The sequence below is a fragment of the Lytechinus variegatus genome, chromosome 1 (genome assembly GCF_018143015.1).
Source record: "Lytechinus variegatus isolate NC3 chromosome 1, Lvar_3.0, whole genome shotgun sequence".
Classification (NCBI taxonomy): domain Eukaryota; kingdom Metazoa; phylum Echinodermata; class Echinoidea; order Temnopleuroida; family Toxopneustidae; genus Lytechinus; species Lytechinus variegatus.
Window position 1 is genome coordinate 42,887,307 of NC_054740.1, and position 13,621 is coordinate 42,900,927.

The window sequence follows — 13,621 nt, forward strand, 5'->3', positions numbered from 1 at the left end:
TCATCATCATCATTGTCGTCGTCGTCATAGTGAATATTGAATATGATTTTTTTATTTGTCAAATAAAATATATAAATCAAAATCACCATCATCATCATCATCATATCGGACGCTTATGAATTATGCTGCCATCGAGTAATTCTAGAATAATTCTAGTCCAACTGAACATACTCCATGACGTCACTTGAATTAATCACGTCCAAACTATATTCAATACACCGTTATTATAGTAACAACATCAACGAACAACACACGTTAAAAATGATTCACATATACCCATCAAGAAAATTTTAAGACGTATTGTTATAATTCCAATGAAGAAAATAAATTAACATATTTACATATTTGAAGCAGTGAAACTGTAAAAATCAGTCGATAAAAAAGTGAAAAAACGTTCTCGATAAAATTCAAGAGATATGGAAAATAACATACATGCTTAACAATCTCACCCATTAACGGGGCCTTATATATCGAATACATGCAAATTCTAAGTAGAAAAGAAGGAACTTTCAATGATTATACTTCATTTTCTTTGCATCCTTATATAACCTTCTTGTGTTCGGAGGAAGTGAGTAGATAGGGCCTTTTCTTCAAGGTAAAATATGACGGGTTATTTTCTACGCATGCCTAATATTTGAAGAAAAAAAAGAAATTAATCAAAACAAACCAAAAATACTTCATAAGTGCAATAATTTCTTCCAGTTTTAATTTCTTTAATTTTGGTTCTTAGTTTTAGTACGATAAACATGTCACCCTTCTAATTGTAACATGCTGGAAAACTGATAATATTACGATGTCTAAATATATCTATATAAACATGTTAGAGGTAGTTTCACCGTCGATAAGAACAGAGGTAAAATCACGAACCAAATCCTACAGTCTTTCAGGCATTTGCTATGGTTAATGTGGCAGCTTGAAATGAAATTTTTGCAGCTCCCGGGCTTGATAAGAAGTTTCGCTAAGTAATTCTGTTAAAAGTAGATAGGATACATAAACTCAAATTGAAAGAGCAGCGAAAAAAAGAGGTCATCTCAGTTTTTGTTGTCCATATGATCTATTTAATCCTTCTGTGCAAGATATGCAACGTGGGAGCTAAAAAACTGTATTATAAAGTGAATCTTTAAAAAAAAATCTAAATAGGCATTAAGAAATACATATATCTTAGTGAACCCAATGATAGTATTCTGAAAGAAATTACAAGCAACGTTTTAAAGAACAAATTATGAATTGAGCAAATTCCGAGTCTTGCAAACATGCTTTAATGGATAGGCACATCTTAGCATCGTTCATGTCTTGTGAGATTGAGACTCGTTGCCACGTATTGAATTCCAACACAACAATCACGTATCACCATATTTACGAAGTAAGATAAAGACAATCGTCGATTTACAAAACAAAGTCAATCGTTTCACACGAGACGGCAAATAATAATTGGACAAAGGTCATGCCAAGATCGAGCGTCTATGTTTTGTTTCAAAACTAGTAATTTTGTTAGTTTAAACTTCAGTTTACGAACGTTGGACTGTATAAAAACATTAAGATAAAATTCTATGAACATGGAAGTAAACCAATGGTAATAGAACCTCATCAGGAAAATGTTACCTTTCCATGTAATGTAAGACAACCTGATAAACTGACATTTGAGACGGGTAAAATAGAAATTAACCATGTGGACCGTTTTTATCGATATTTTTCGTCGGACAAGTTTGTCTGACAAAATTGCCCGACAACTTTCCTAATTCCATTGGCTGAGAAGCATAGGCGGCGGAAGCGGGGGCGGGGACGCGTCCCCCTAAATTTGATGTGGGGGATGATCCCCCTGAAATTTTGGTTGATGACCTTTTTTTTGTCAATTTTGTTTCCTGCGTGCCCCCTCCCCTGAAATTTTTGGTTGATAACTTTTTTTTGCTTGTCAAAAACTGTTGGTGGTCCCCCCTAAAATTTTTGGCTTCCGCCGCCAATGCTGAGAAGCACTGTTAAATGAAACTGTTCAAGAAACACTCCTCCCTAGGATATCAACATTGCCTCATAACAAACAGTGACAATTGATACCACATCCAATGTGCACGATAAATATCTTTAAATTCAGTATCACCTTAAAATTGCAAATTTAGGAACTGCTACCTTGCAAAACATTACAGAATAAGCGCTTAACATTGTTATTTATATTATTGTTATTGTCATATCGCTCTCAAAATGATCATGGACATTACAATCAGTGTCGACAAATTATGCTTGCAAATCCCGACAAATATCTACATAATGCCAACACACAGGGTTCTAATAATCGATGTTAATAATCATATAGCAATCATAACACATTTATCATCATAAAATTTAGATATATATTTAAAGAAAAAGAGGCTGGACCATTGCATTCTTCCCAATTATTCTCTCACTCTTATCGAGACGAGAGCAAAATATCTACGTGGCAAACAGATCGGAGGGGGGGGGGGGGGTCGCAGAGATAAGTTTTAAATATGACTTGAAGTCATGTTAAGAACGGACGCGCAAAGCGTGCAGTCTCATCTATAAGACAAGTAGCGCGAGTCCTCTGAGCATGATTCGAAAATTGCGGTGATGTGTTTTTGTGTTTTATACCTTGCGCAACTATGAATGAAAGTCACACTTAAATCTTTATAGCGAAACATCCACATGATGATTTTTTTTCAGAGTCGAGTCCTCTTCACTTAACTCCACGGATTAAGGAAATCTCTCATTGCCACAACAGACCGCAAATCTGGACATATGTCCCTCACAATTCGGCTGTATGTTCAGTCTTCATTCGTCACTTATAGATAGACAATGGTGTAAGGAAAACAAATCGTTCTCCAGTTGTTTCATGATCTAAATGTTAAAAGTGAAATGTTTGCCACCTTCAAACACACGTTATGAGTTTCCTCGACGGCGGAGGTGTGTCTTTGACCAGGGGCCGCATCTCCGTTGTCTCCGTCATCGACGGCATCATGTCCTGGTACGTCCACGCATTCGTGGGCGGTTTCGCGCTGACCGATTTCACCTTGTGTCCATGGAGGCTCTTCCCTCTCCTCATCCAACAGTAACACGCCATTGCAGTGATCACAATTGAGATGAGCATGACGATAATGACGATGACGACCAAGATGATGATGTCCGTCGACGTCATTGAATGGTAGTACGGGATAATCGAACTCTGTTTACCAGTTTTTGGAATATTTATTGCGTCTAACCCATACTCCACTTTCTCTGTAAGTGTGTCTCTGAATTCACTGATCTTTGAAGCTTTGTCTCTACTTTCGTGAACTGTTCTTTGAGAAGCTTCTTTCAGAGATTTTGCTGATGATAAAACAGTTCTAAAATCGACAGATTTTGTAGTTGTAGCTTCGAAAAGAGGAGGGCGTTGGGTGCTCCATACAAGAGGAATGGTAGATGGAACTACTTTGGCTGCGGATTCACCTGTCATAGAAACAACACATGAGTGGAATGTTAATAAAATACACCTGCACGTTACTCATATTATGGTAACATTCAATTTTTCGGAAGTGCCTTGTGGGGTATTACTCTTGCATGATGGTTTATAAATGGTTGGGCCTATACATTCATGAAATTTTAAATGTTGCTTTTGAGGAATGTTTATTCTGATTTATATTATAATGAATAAAATGCATCCATCGATCTATTTTCTATCTAGCAAACTTTAGAGGAATGCCAAAATTAAAGGAGTAAGAAATAAGGTGAAAACAAATACAGTTTTAGAGTGTTCGTTTTTTTTTAATCCAGCGATCCTGCATGCAGATCGGCTCCTCAGAAGTAGAACATGGACATGAAGAGAAGTAAATTCCTTTCCTCCTACAGTTAAACCTCTCCTTAATTTTCAGTAGTTAATTTGAGAGACAATATCATCCATTACCTAGCTCTGTACCTACCGTTGTCATTCATACGATTCTGTCTATGCTGTCCTGAAGACTTCCTCTCGCCCATATCTGTACGTTGCTGCGTTCTGCTAGACGTGTGCACTGTGCGGTCATGAGGTCTCTTTGCCGCGGTAGCGCTGCGGTGACGATCTGCGGTTACAACCCGGGGATGAGCGACGTCGACCGCATCAGTTCCTGGTAACGGTGAACACTGGTAGTCAATGTCTAGACCCTGACGCTGGCAGTCGAGTACACGGGCTGTCCGGGCGAAAGGACGCCCGGGGAAGCAGTAGGAGCATTGTTTGCAGGAGAGTGATGGAGGATCGAAGTACTCGCCTGTTTGGTCAAAAACATCACTTTGTGTAAGCAAATTTGGCATAATGTTCGACTGGTCAAGACCATTCAAGTCTACAATATTCCTGAAATTAATGGTTTCCGGCAGCACTTTCTGTAACGCTTGCCAGATTGGATTCTTTTAAATGAAATTTTCGGGTGATCTATCTTGATTATAAACTAGCCGTATTCTGATTAAACCTGATATTCACGATAAATGGGGCTTTTTGTCAGGCAATAAACATGATGAAGATTTAAGAAAGAAAAAACTGGGTTTACCGCCAAAAATAATAAAAGTAAAAATCGGACATTGCCATTGCGCATGTACAACCAGTCTACCATCGTGACTATCTTGCTGTATAAAAGAAAACCAGCTGAGAGAATTCGTTTGGTCAAGAATAATCAAACACGTCCTGGATCGACTTCACGCATGCATATAGTCTCTCTCGCCGTTTACTTCTACGTTGTATGCGACGCTATCATGTCGATTTAAAAAATCGAAGACGAAACGTAATGTGAAAAAGAAAGATAAACTTCTGTGTCTATTGTTGATTGGGTCGATTGGAAATCTTTGTAAACATGATCTCGGCCATACCAACAGACTGTAAATCATAAACCAACGGAAAGTTGATACTGCGCCTGATGGAACAGATTCGATCGCTATAGACTGGGTTAATCAGTGTGACGGGGGGGGGGGGGGGCTTTTTAAGAATCACAAAGTAAAACGTCATACCTAAAGAACACTCTGCCCCACACACGGTATCTGATATCGGACTGCATTCCTTCGCCGTGACTCGTCCCCGACAGTCTGCACATGCCTCACATCTATCTGTCGCACTCACTGTGGTTGAAAATGTACCTGATTCAAGATAAAAAGAACAAGAATTATGTTTACACTTATGAAAAGAGCACTGGCATATAGATGGGGGAGTATACTTTCATTACCAAGAAAAAAAATATGCACCAGGGGCAGATCCAGGATTTTCCATGGGGGGGGGTTTTCAGGGGAAACTTTTGACAAGCCCCAAAACAAAAAAGGTTTTCAACCACAAATTAAGGATATTTCGTACCAGAAAAAAATTGACCAGCCCCCCCCCCCAAAAAAAAAAGTTTTCAATTTCGAAAGAGAGGGCACAGGTTTCTTTCAATGCCATTTACATTACAAATTTTAATTTTCCTTCTCAAGGGGGGGGGGGGGGCACGTGCCCCCTGTTACCCCCCCCCCCCCCAGATCCGCGCCTGGTATGCACTGAGAGGTATTTCATCGAGATTTAATGCTATAACAAGTATCATCGATTTGATTAGCCGGGAAGCACATGTTTCTTTTACTATTAATTGTCGGATGACAACGAAACTCGGTGCTGACAACGAAACTCGGTTCTGACAACTTTCATGGAACAGTCCTCTGATGCCGCCCCTGTCTGTTCACATATCGATACATTTATAATGTAACTACTTATGTTGTCAATATTTGGTTACATTTTTTTCTTCAAATAATATTCATAATGAAATGGTCTTTACCCATGCTGCACGGCAGACAGACGGTGTTAGAGGTGGGAGAGCAGTCCTGCGAAACCCCGTAGCCTGGCGAGCACGAATCGCATACCCGACAGTGGGAGATGTGACCACTTCCATCACTGTCTAGCACAGCATAGTGGCCGATCGGACACGACGAGATGGCCTGAATATGATAACAAGAAACATTTATAAACGTGACATTAATAAAGCATAATGACCATCACCTTTAGAAATGAATAATGAACTAATGAAAAGCAATTAGAGACGAAATAATAATTGAATAATTTTAAATTGATAATTAATTTTGGGAAAAAGGTCCTTAGATAAAAATGATAATACAATAAAATCAACAGATGGGGCCACGACGTATAGTGTCCCCCTCCCCCCTCCTCAAACATTTTATTCCCTATGATGCAGAAAAATCAAAATCAAACTTGATTATGATTACATGTACAACTGCCCCATTTACCCCCCCCCCCATCCTTGGGAGTGACTTGTTGGGAACCTAACGGGCATACAAAACAGGGGCCGTGGAAGCGGGGGGGGGCTTAAACTTTTTTCTAAAACCCCACTTTTTTCTAAAACCGTGAACATGGTCAGCCCCCCCCCCCGGGTTCCGCGGCCCCTGCATAAAGTGAGCGTAAAATTTGCGAAACCGACAAATTTGATTACGGACACGAGAAGGATTTTGATCCTTCGAAGAGACACCTCCTCCCCTCATATACACTGTACACCCACTAAGTATTTTTTTAAATCGCTTGAACTACCGCAAGGCATGGGAAAAACCCATTCAGATCTGGAGAATTTGATGAAACAATTAAATGATCACTGAACACCGACTCTAGTTATAAGCTACCCAAATCCTTGCATCTGATTGGTTCAGAACACATTAGTCAATGAAAATAACTGGAGACATTTGATTTATAAATCACTCTTTCCTGCAGCACGTGCCAGTATCCGGTATTGAAAGGGCAATAGCAGAGGAGGATACCGAGGAGGATGCGGAAAGAGTGGAATTTCCCGTTTCCCAAGAAGCAGGAAAGGGTAGAGTGATGAGGCAAAACAAATGATTGTTAACAGTTGTGGAGAAGAAGAAGATTTACAATGAAAAGTCCATACAATTGGGAAAAAAGGGAATGGCAAGTGTATAGCAAGGGATTGAACAATGGGTGACCGCCATGCACACGGTTATATAACAAAGAAGTCGGAATTCGTGACTTATCAGTGACTCACAATTTATAGAGCATGTGCGAGTTAGAGCTTTATGGGGTAAAGGAATTTTCATTATCGTTTAGCGAATTCTTCCATATAGATCACATCATATTACACCAAATTTCTGCTGTGACTTGAGATAATAATAAAAAAAGAAGATAATATAGGAATAAACTTGTAACATTATGCCTAAAGAAAGTAACAATATTATTACTCAGTTGTGCAACTGAAACGGTTTGTTCTCTAATATTTTCTTAAATTTATAAATCCGATTTTCGACGGATACTGTCCACTAGCCCCCCTCCCCCCGTCGGGATTCGTGAACAGAAACCAAATGAGAATAAATGATTAAACAACACGAACCAATAACTATCTGATCTAGTACATGACCATGCATCCCGGCCATGCATGAGGTATTATTCCAAAATATACATGTACATCCATTTGAAATCATTAAAACAATGTAAGCATGTACCCTAAATGCATCTTTTCAACTTTATGGAGAAACTTACAAACAAAAAGTAACACTGAAATTTAAAGAAATAAGAGTGAAGTTCATCATGGTAAGGTTAATAGGTATAATTACTTACCACTTTCGTTGATAGAACAGTTTCAACAGCAAGAGACGTCAGGGCAACGATATACCAGTCTGAAACCCTCATTTTTACTATCATATTGCACGTCAAAACGAAAGAGAAACGCGTGTGCCTACACCATTCGAAATGTTAATGAAACGAGTAGAATACAGCGTTCGCTTTTTAACCGGAATTACAACAAAGGCATCGCTGTCAGCTGATTCTAATGACTAATAATAAGGTGTCTGCTGGTATCAAGCAGCACGTACAGAACTACCCTTTGTTCCCTATAGATGTCTGACAACAATGGCATGCTCGCTGTACTGGTGATGTTTTGAATGTAAACACGCACGCGTCGAACATCAATTACGTCACCGTCTATCTCATGCATCGGGACTTCCCCCGAATTTGTCAATCGCTCGATGTCGCCGCGCACAATACACAGCTCACACTGAGAGCCTGAGCTGAGCGCTTTTGTGCGTGCGTATCCAAGCGGTGCGATAAAACCCTTGCCAGCTATTTTTGGAATTATTTCGCAATCTTCCCCACCCCGGATTTTTTTCGTTCACCTGGCGTCAAATATAATATTGATTACTAAATATTAAAGCAACGGAGGCGTCACCGAGACCATTTAATTAACGTCGAGTTGAGGTTAATTGCAACAGCGGGTATAATTCCATAAAAGTCCCTACTGCTCAGGGCGTTGCGAGAAAACCTATGACGAGGAATTTTTCACGGGTATGGAAACGATGGTGAAATACTTTCCACGACTCTCTCTCTCATGGAGATATTTTCATGTAATATTCCATTGATTTGATGGATTATCGTAGAAAAGTGACAGGATTAATAAGTCCGTGCATCATCGAAAATCACATTCAATTCACCAAACCAATCAAGCTAGGCGTAGTAATGACACGCCTATCATTGTCATAGGCCTATCATCCATCAAAAGAGATGCGTTCTTCAACTTTTATTGCAAAAGATCATCCTTTACTTTGCTCATTCTCCGAAATTAATGGACAATTAAGATAAAAAAACCCCACGGATTTCCATGCTGTCAAGGAAAATCGATTCGGATGCAGGTTTCGAAATGACAATTTTATATTATGATGTCAAACAGATACCAAACAAAACAAAACAAACCATGCATGTCATTCATGCGGATCAAGCTGCATGTAATATTGATCCAAATCCTTAGTTAAAGGTATTATTTAACTTTGTGAGCAGCCAATTTAAAAAATTCTCAAACCAAGATGAAACATGTGTACCAGTGCATGTATTAGAACTAAAAAACCCTGAAAACAACTATTATTGAGAATGAAAAGCTAAAACTACAAAACAAACCCGATTTTGTAAATAGGTGTCTTATAGACGCCTAAATAGTACACCTAAGTGTATGGGATGAAACTAAGATGTTGTTTCCGGTCACTTTATATTTCAATTTTTGAAGCACTAAATAATTATTTTCGAACGCATTTTTTCTGGGCTTCATTTTTGTAACATATCACAGACACGGGTGACAATAATTGTGACCTTCTAGCTCAGATTTTTTTTAAAGTCAAACTAATGTTAACCAATCACTTTAAGTTTGGGAAAACACTGAGGACAAGAAAACTAAAATACAAATACATTTAGCTCGAGGGCAACTTTTCACCTAAGATAAAACAGCCCCCTGTTGAAAATTGAATAACAAAAAAAAATGTTTAGTGATTTTTTTTAAACATAATTATGTATCTAGACCTGGGGGTGTTTCATCAGATCTGACAACTTTCCTGGATTCTGATTGGTTGAGAAGCACTGTTAGTATGGTAACTTTCGGATAAAACAGGACTTGTCGGATAAAACGTCCGACAAGTCCTTTCATGAAACGCTCCCCTGACCGGAGGATATAAGTGTCGGATAAAACAGACTTTGACGGATAAAAACATCAAACAAGTCCTTTCATTAAATTCTCACCTAGTCAAGTGAGCTAAAATGAAAATACAAAGGACCTGCAATTATGGAAATATTTCGAAACTTTTGCGGAAGAATGAGCCGGAAAGTGAAAGTGAATTTTCCATATGTGTTTTTTACAGGAGTGGATGAAAGGAAATATAAATTGTGCATAATTATGCAGTACAGTATACAATGAGCTCACTGACAAAGCACCAACTCATAGGAAATCAAAATAAGATAAATCACGCTTGCCCGAAACTGTACTGTATATTGTTTATCATAACTGTTGCTATGACACAAACACACAACGGAATAATTGACTAATATATTTTGAACAAAACTAGTTGAGCGTTCTGATTTATACTTCAGCGTAATGATGATTGATCAATTTGGTCATGCATGATAAGCACACATTAAAATGCATTTTCAAACATCTACCTGGTATGTCAAACGCCCGAATACGCCCTTGTGCATAGTACCCAGTAAAAATGCTGATATTTTATTCAACGCTGTTATGAATCTTAAATAGTTTAAACAATTGGTCAGAATATTAAACAACAAAGTTTAATTTTTGATATTTGATTTTCAATAAATGACGCATGGTTATTTCATTGTTAAACAACTACACTGCAAAAACTCTGGTGTTGATTTAACACCAGCCTGGAATCTATATGTCCACACCGGACAAGTGTTAAACACCAGATTCGTATTGGTCTAACACCACATAGGTGTTAATTGTATTAAAACAACATCGATTTGATACCAAACTGGTGTTGTTTCAATACTTTTCAGGTGTGGGCTGGTGTTAAATCAACACCGGAGTTTTTGCAGAGTAAATGTTGATATAATAAACAGAGTTTTTACTGTGTAGAATCAACACAAATAGATTTTGATCGAACAGGTTTTATTCGCGTTCTCCTCACCCCGAAGCTTGTTAAGTAGTTATTATATCTCGAGAGAAAGATCAACCACGATGTGTTTTATTTTCTTATGTCTACATGATATCCGTTCCTTAAAGGGATGATCCGGGCTTAATTTATCAGCCCACCTAATGAATATTCATGACGACTGTTTTCATAAAATATTGCTAAATTTTAAACTTCAATTTATTTGGTATCCGATTTTGATGAAATTTTCAGCATTTTGCTCAGTGAATTTTACTCTATGTATTTTAGAGTAAAATTCACTGAGCAAAATGCTGAAAATTTCATCAAAATCGGATACAAATAATAAAGTTATTGAAGTTTAAAATTTAGCAATATTTTATGAAAACAGTCGTCATGAATATTCATTAGGTGGGCTGATGATGTCACATCTCCACTTTCCGTTTTCTTATGTTATTACATAAAATCATAATATTTTCATTATTTCATACTTGTGTGAATAATATGTCTCCCTTATAATGAAATAAGTTGCAGCAATAAATATCTAATGCACTAAATCAATTGTTAATCCAATTTTTCTAGTTCTTGGAGGAAAAAAATGGAATAAACCTAATTTCATATAATAAAATACAAAAGAAAAGGTGGAGGTGTGACATCATCAGCCTACCTAATGAATATTCATGACGACTGTTTTCACTAAATATTGCTAAACTTTGAAATTCAATAACTTTGTTATATGTTATCCGTTTTTGATGGAATTTCGGCATTTTTCTCAGTGAATTCTACTCTATTTATAAAACTAAACATACCGTCGCACGCACCACGAACCGTCCTCTCTGCGCAGATCATACAGTGCGCTATCGCGCCTCGGGATTTCACCACGAACCGTCCTCTCTGTTACGATGCCCATTGTGGCGTAAATAATTCACTTCAAGAAAATCTAAAGATACGGGATGAAACTTTGGAACCTTTTAAGCTTCCATAGATGGAACTTTAGAACCTGAACTTTTAAACAAAGACGCCTGTAAACAATTTGCTCTCCTTGTAGGTGCACTTATTGCTGGTTTTAAAACTTTAAATGCGTTTTCTGATCACTTTCGCATCGAAGTGCGCAGAGAGGACGGTTTGTGGTGCATCCACTCACTGCTTCTTTTGTATTTTATTATAATAAATATGAAATATTCTAATTTTACCCCATTGTCAAGTGCAACAATAGCTCCATGCAACAACGATTAATTCTTCCTTGAACATGTGGAATTAACATTGTTTGATATCATATTGTACAGTCAAGTTGGTCATTACTGTCAAATCTGTAAAAAAAATGAAATATTGTATAATTTAAACAATAAAAAAGAAAAGAAATAAAGTTAAAATGCCATAACTTTCTTATTTTACATCCGAGTGTGATGAAATTTTCAGCGTTATGCTAGTTTCGTTTTTCTCTATTTTTGTTCAAATCCAAATCAACATTTTTTCTGGGGTGGACTTGACCTTTAATTTAGGTGTTCTTTACGTGTGTCTATAGCTATATCGTAATATTGTCCTTATCATTCGTTTAGTTATATTGTTGTTTCGGAAGAGGAATTATACGGCCGATAGAAAAGGAAATAATAATGATATAGGAGCTGGTAATACCCGGTGATGTATCAAAGTGCGGAAAAATGACAACGGATTATCATTGACAATGTAGAATGGTAACTTGAAATCGAAGCGAAGTTATGGTATACGGGTATCTCCATGAGAGAGATAGGAAGTGGGAAACAAAGTGTGTGAGGGCAGGGGCGGATCCAGGATTTTCCAAGGGGGGGCAAATTTATCGGAGGAAAATTTTGACAAGCCCCCCCCCCAAAAAAAAAAAAAGGTTTTCAACCACAAATTATGGATATTTCATACCCGAAAAAAATTGACGAGCAAAAAAAAAAAAAAGAAAAAAAGTCTTCAAATTCAAAAGAGGAGGCACATTTTTGTTTTAATGGCATTTTTTTTACATTACAAACTTTAAATTGAATTTGCTTCTCAAAAGGGGGGCACGTGCCCCCTGTTCCCCCCCCCCCGGATTCGCGTCTGTGTGAGGGTGTGTGTGTGTGTGTGTGTGTGTGAAAGACAGATATACAAACTGCACGAGACCGAGAGATGGGAAACGAAAGTGAAAGGGAAAGAGAAAGAGAGATATATATAAAGACAGAAGAGGAGGGGGGAGAGGAGGGGGGGGGGATAGACAAGAGTTCCTACCGATTTATCATTAGCAAAAGGGGCACAGTCGGGGTATTTTGATATAGATGGTAAGACGACCTAAGGATGGTGACGTCATTTTCCTCAGTAGAATAACAGAGGAAATAAAGGTTTCCATGAGATATGCTAACATTATTGCTCCGCTGTAAATTCCAAACAATTAATGGAATGACATCTTCAACCCTGGATTTCACACTATATCCTATACTAAACCAAACCCTAACATAACACTTCATTGCAACCCTTTCCTTATACATCTTGGATGAAATAAAGACCTGACCAACATGACCAATTATCGCTGGAGCAATATCGTGTCATCAAATAGATTGCTACAAGACCTAAAGTTCTGACTTTTCACTGCTTGAAAGATCATAGGGATAGCGCCCAACCTCTGCACCTCTCCCACATTGAAAATGCGGATGATAAGTATTGATGGCTTTTACCATCATGTCACTTTAAAGAACTGATTTGGGTTTTTCTTTAATTGCTGAAAATTTAGAAATTTTGGTCATCACTTTGTGTCTCTGTGACCCTTTTTATTATTATTACTGTCATTATTTTTGTATTTTAAAACGAAAATATTGACTCATATCGAAACACCACACCCCCGGTATTCATGGTATTTCCACTCAAATTATTATTTTTTTTTGCAATCTTAAGTCTGTCTCGCAATCAACGATATTAAATTTGATTTTTCTTTCGAATAAGCCTTGAAAAGTGTGACCAAAATAATGGTAATCGTGCCAAATTGCACGTAAAAATATGTAACTTTCAGCACGTTTGCAAATGTAGGTCTATACAATAATGAAAACAAATTGTTTACAGGATCGCATATTTGAAATTAACAAACCTGTTTGGGGACTTGTCACAGTATATGAGAACTGAAAAAGGGTGCGGTTTTTTTTTTTTATAACTAGCTATCAATTGCTGCTTCGACTTATAAATCATCCATATTTTATTGTTCGAAGTTAATAGACATGAAATGATATACTCCGAAAATCAGTGCTTTGCATATTGATCCTGAGCTCGACAGCCACTG

The 13,621-nt window shown here is 37.6% G+C and overlaps 1 protein-coding gene across 1 annotated transcript; it reads right to left on the minus strand.

Moving 5' to 3' along the window:
• Positions 1 to 284: 284 nt before the first annotated feature.
• Positions 285 to 7,819, minus strand: LOC121414602 (tumor necrosis factor receptor superfamily member 16-like). Its single transcript, XM_041607774.1, has 5 exons — positions 7,547 to 7,819; positions 5,748 to 5,907; positions 4,960 to 5,085; positions 3,906 to 4,229; positions 285 to 3,435 (listed from the first exon to the last, which is right to left on the minus strand). The coding sequence occupies exons 1-5, from the start codon at positions 7,628 to 7,630 to the stop codon at positions 2,879 to 2,881; spliced, it is 1,251 nt and encodes a 416-aa protein (XP_041463708.1). The 5' UTR covers positions 7,631 to 7,819; the 3' UTR covers positions 285 to 2,878.
• Between the last annotated feature and the right edge of the window lie 5,802 nt (positions 7,820 to 13,621).

Excerpts from the sequence above, each read along its gene's own strand:
- LOC121414602 (XM_041607774.1), bottom strand. The coding sequence starts at position 7,630 with ATGATAGTAAAAATGAGGGTTTCAGACTGGTATATCGTTGCCCTGACG. Across the intron at positions 5,908-7,546 it reads CTGTTCTATCAACGAAAGTG|GCCATCTCGTCGTGTCCGAT; the intron begins GTAAGTAATTAT and ends TATCATATTCAG. Across the intron at positions 4,230-4,959 it reads TGGGGCAGAGTGTTCTTTAG|GCGAGTACTTCGATCCTCCA; the intron begins GTATGACGTTTT and ends TTGACCAAACAG.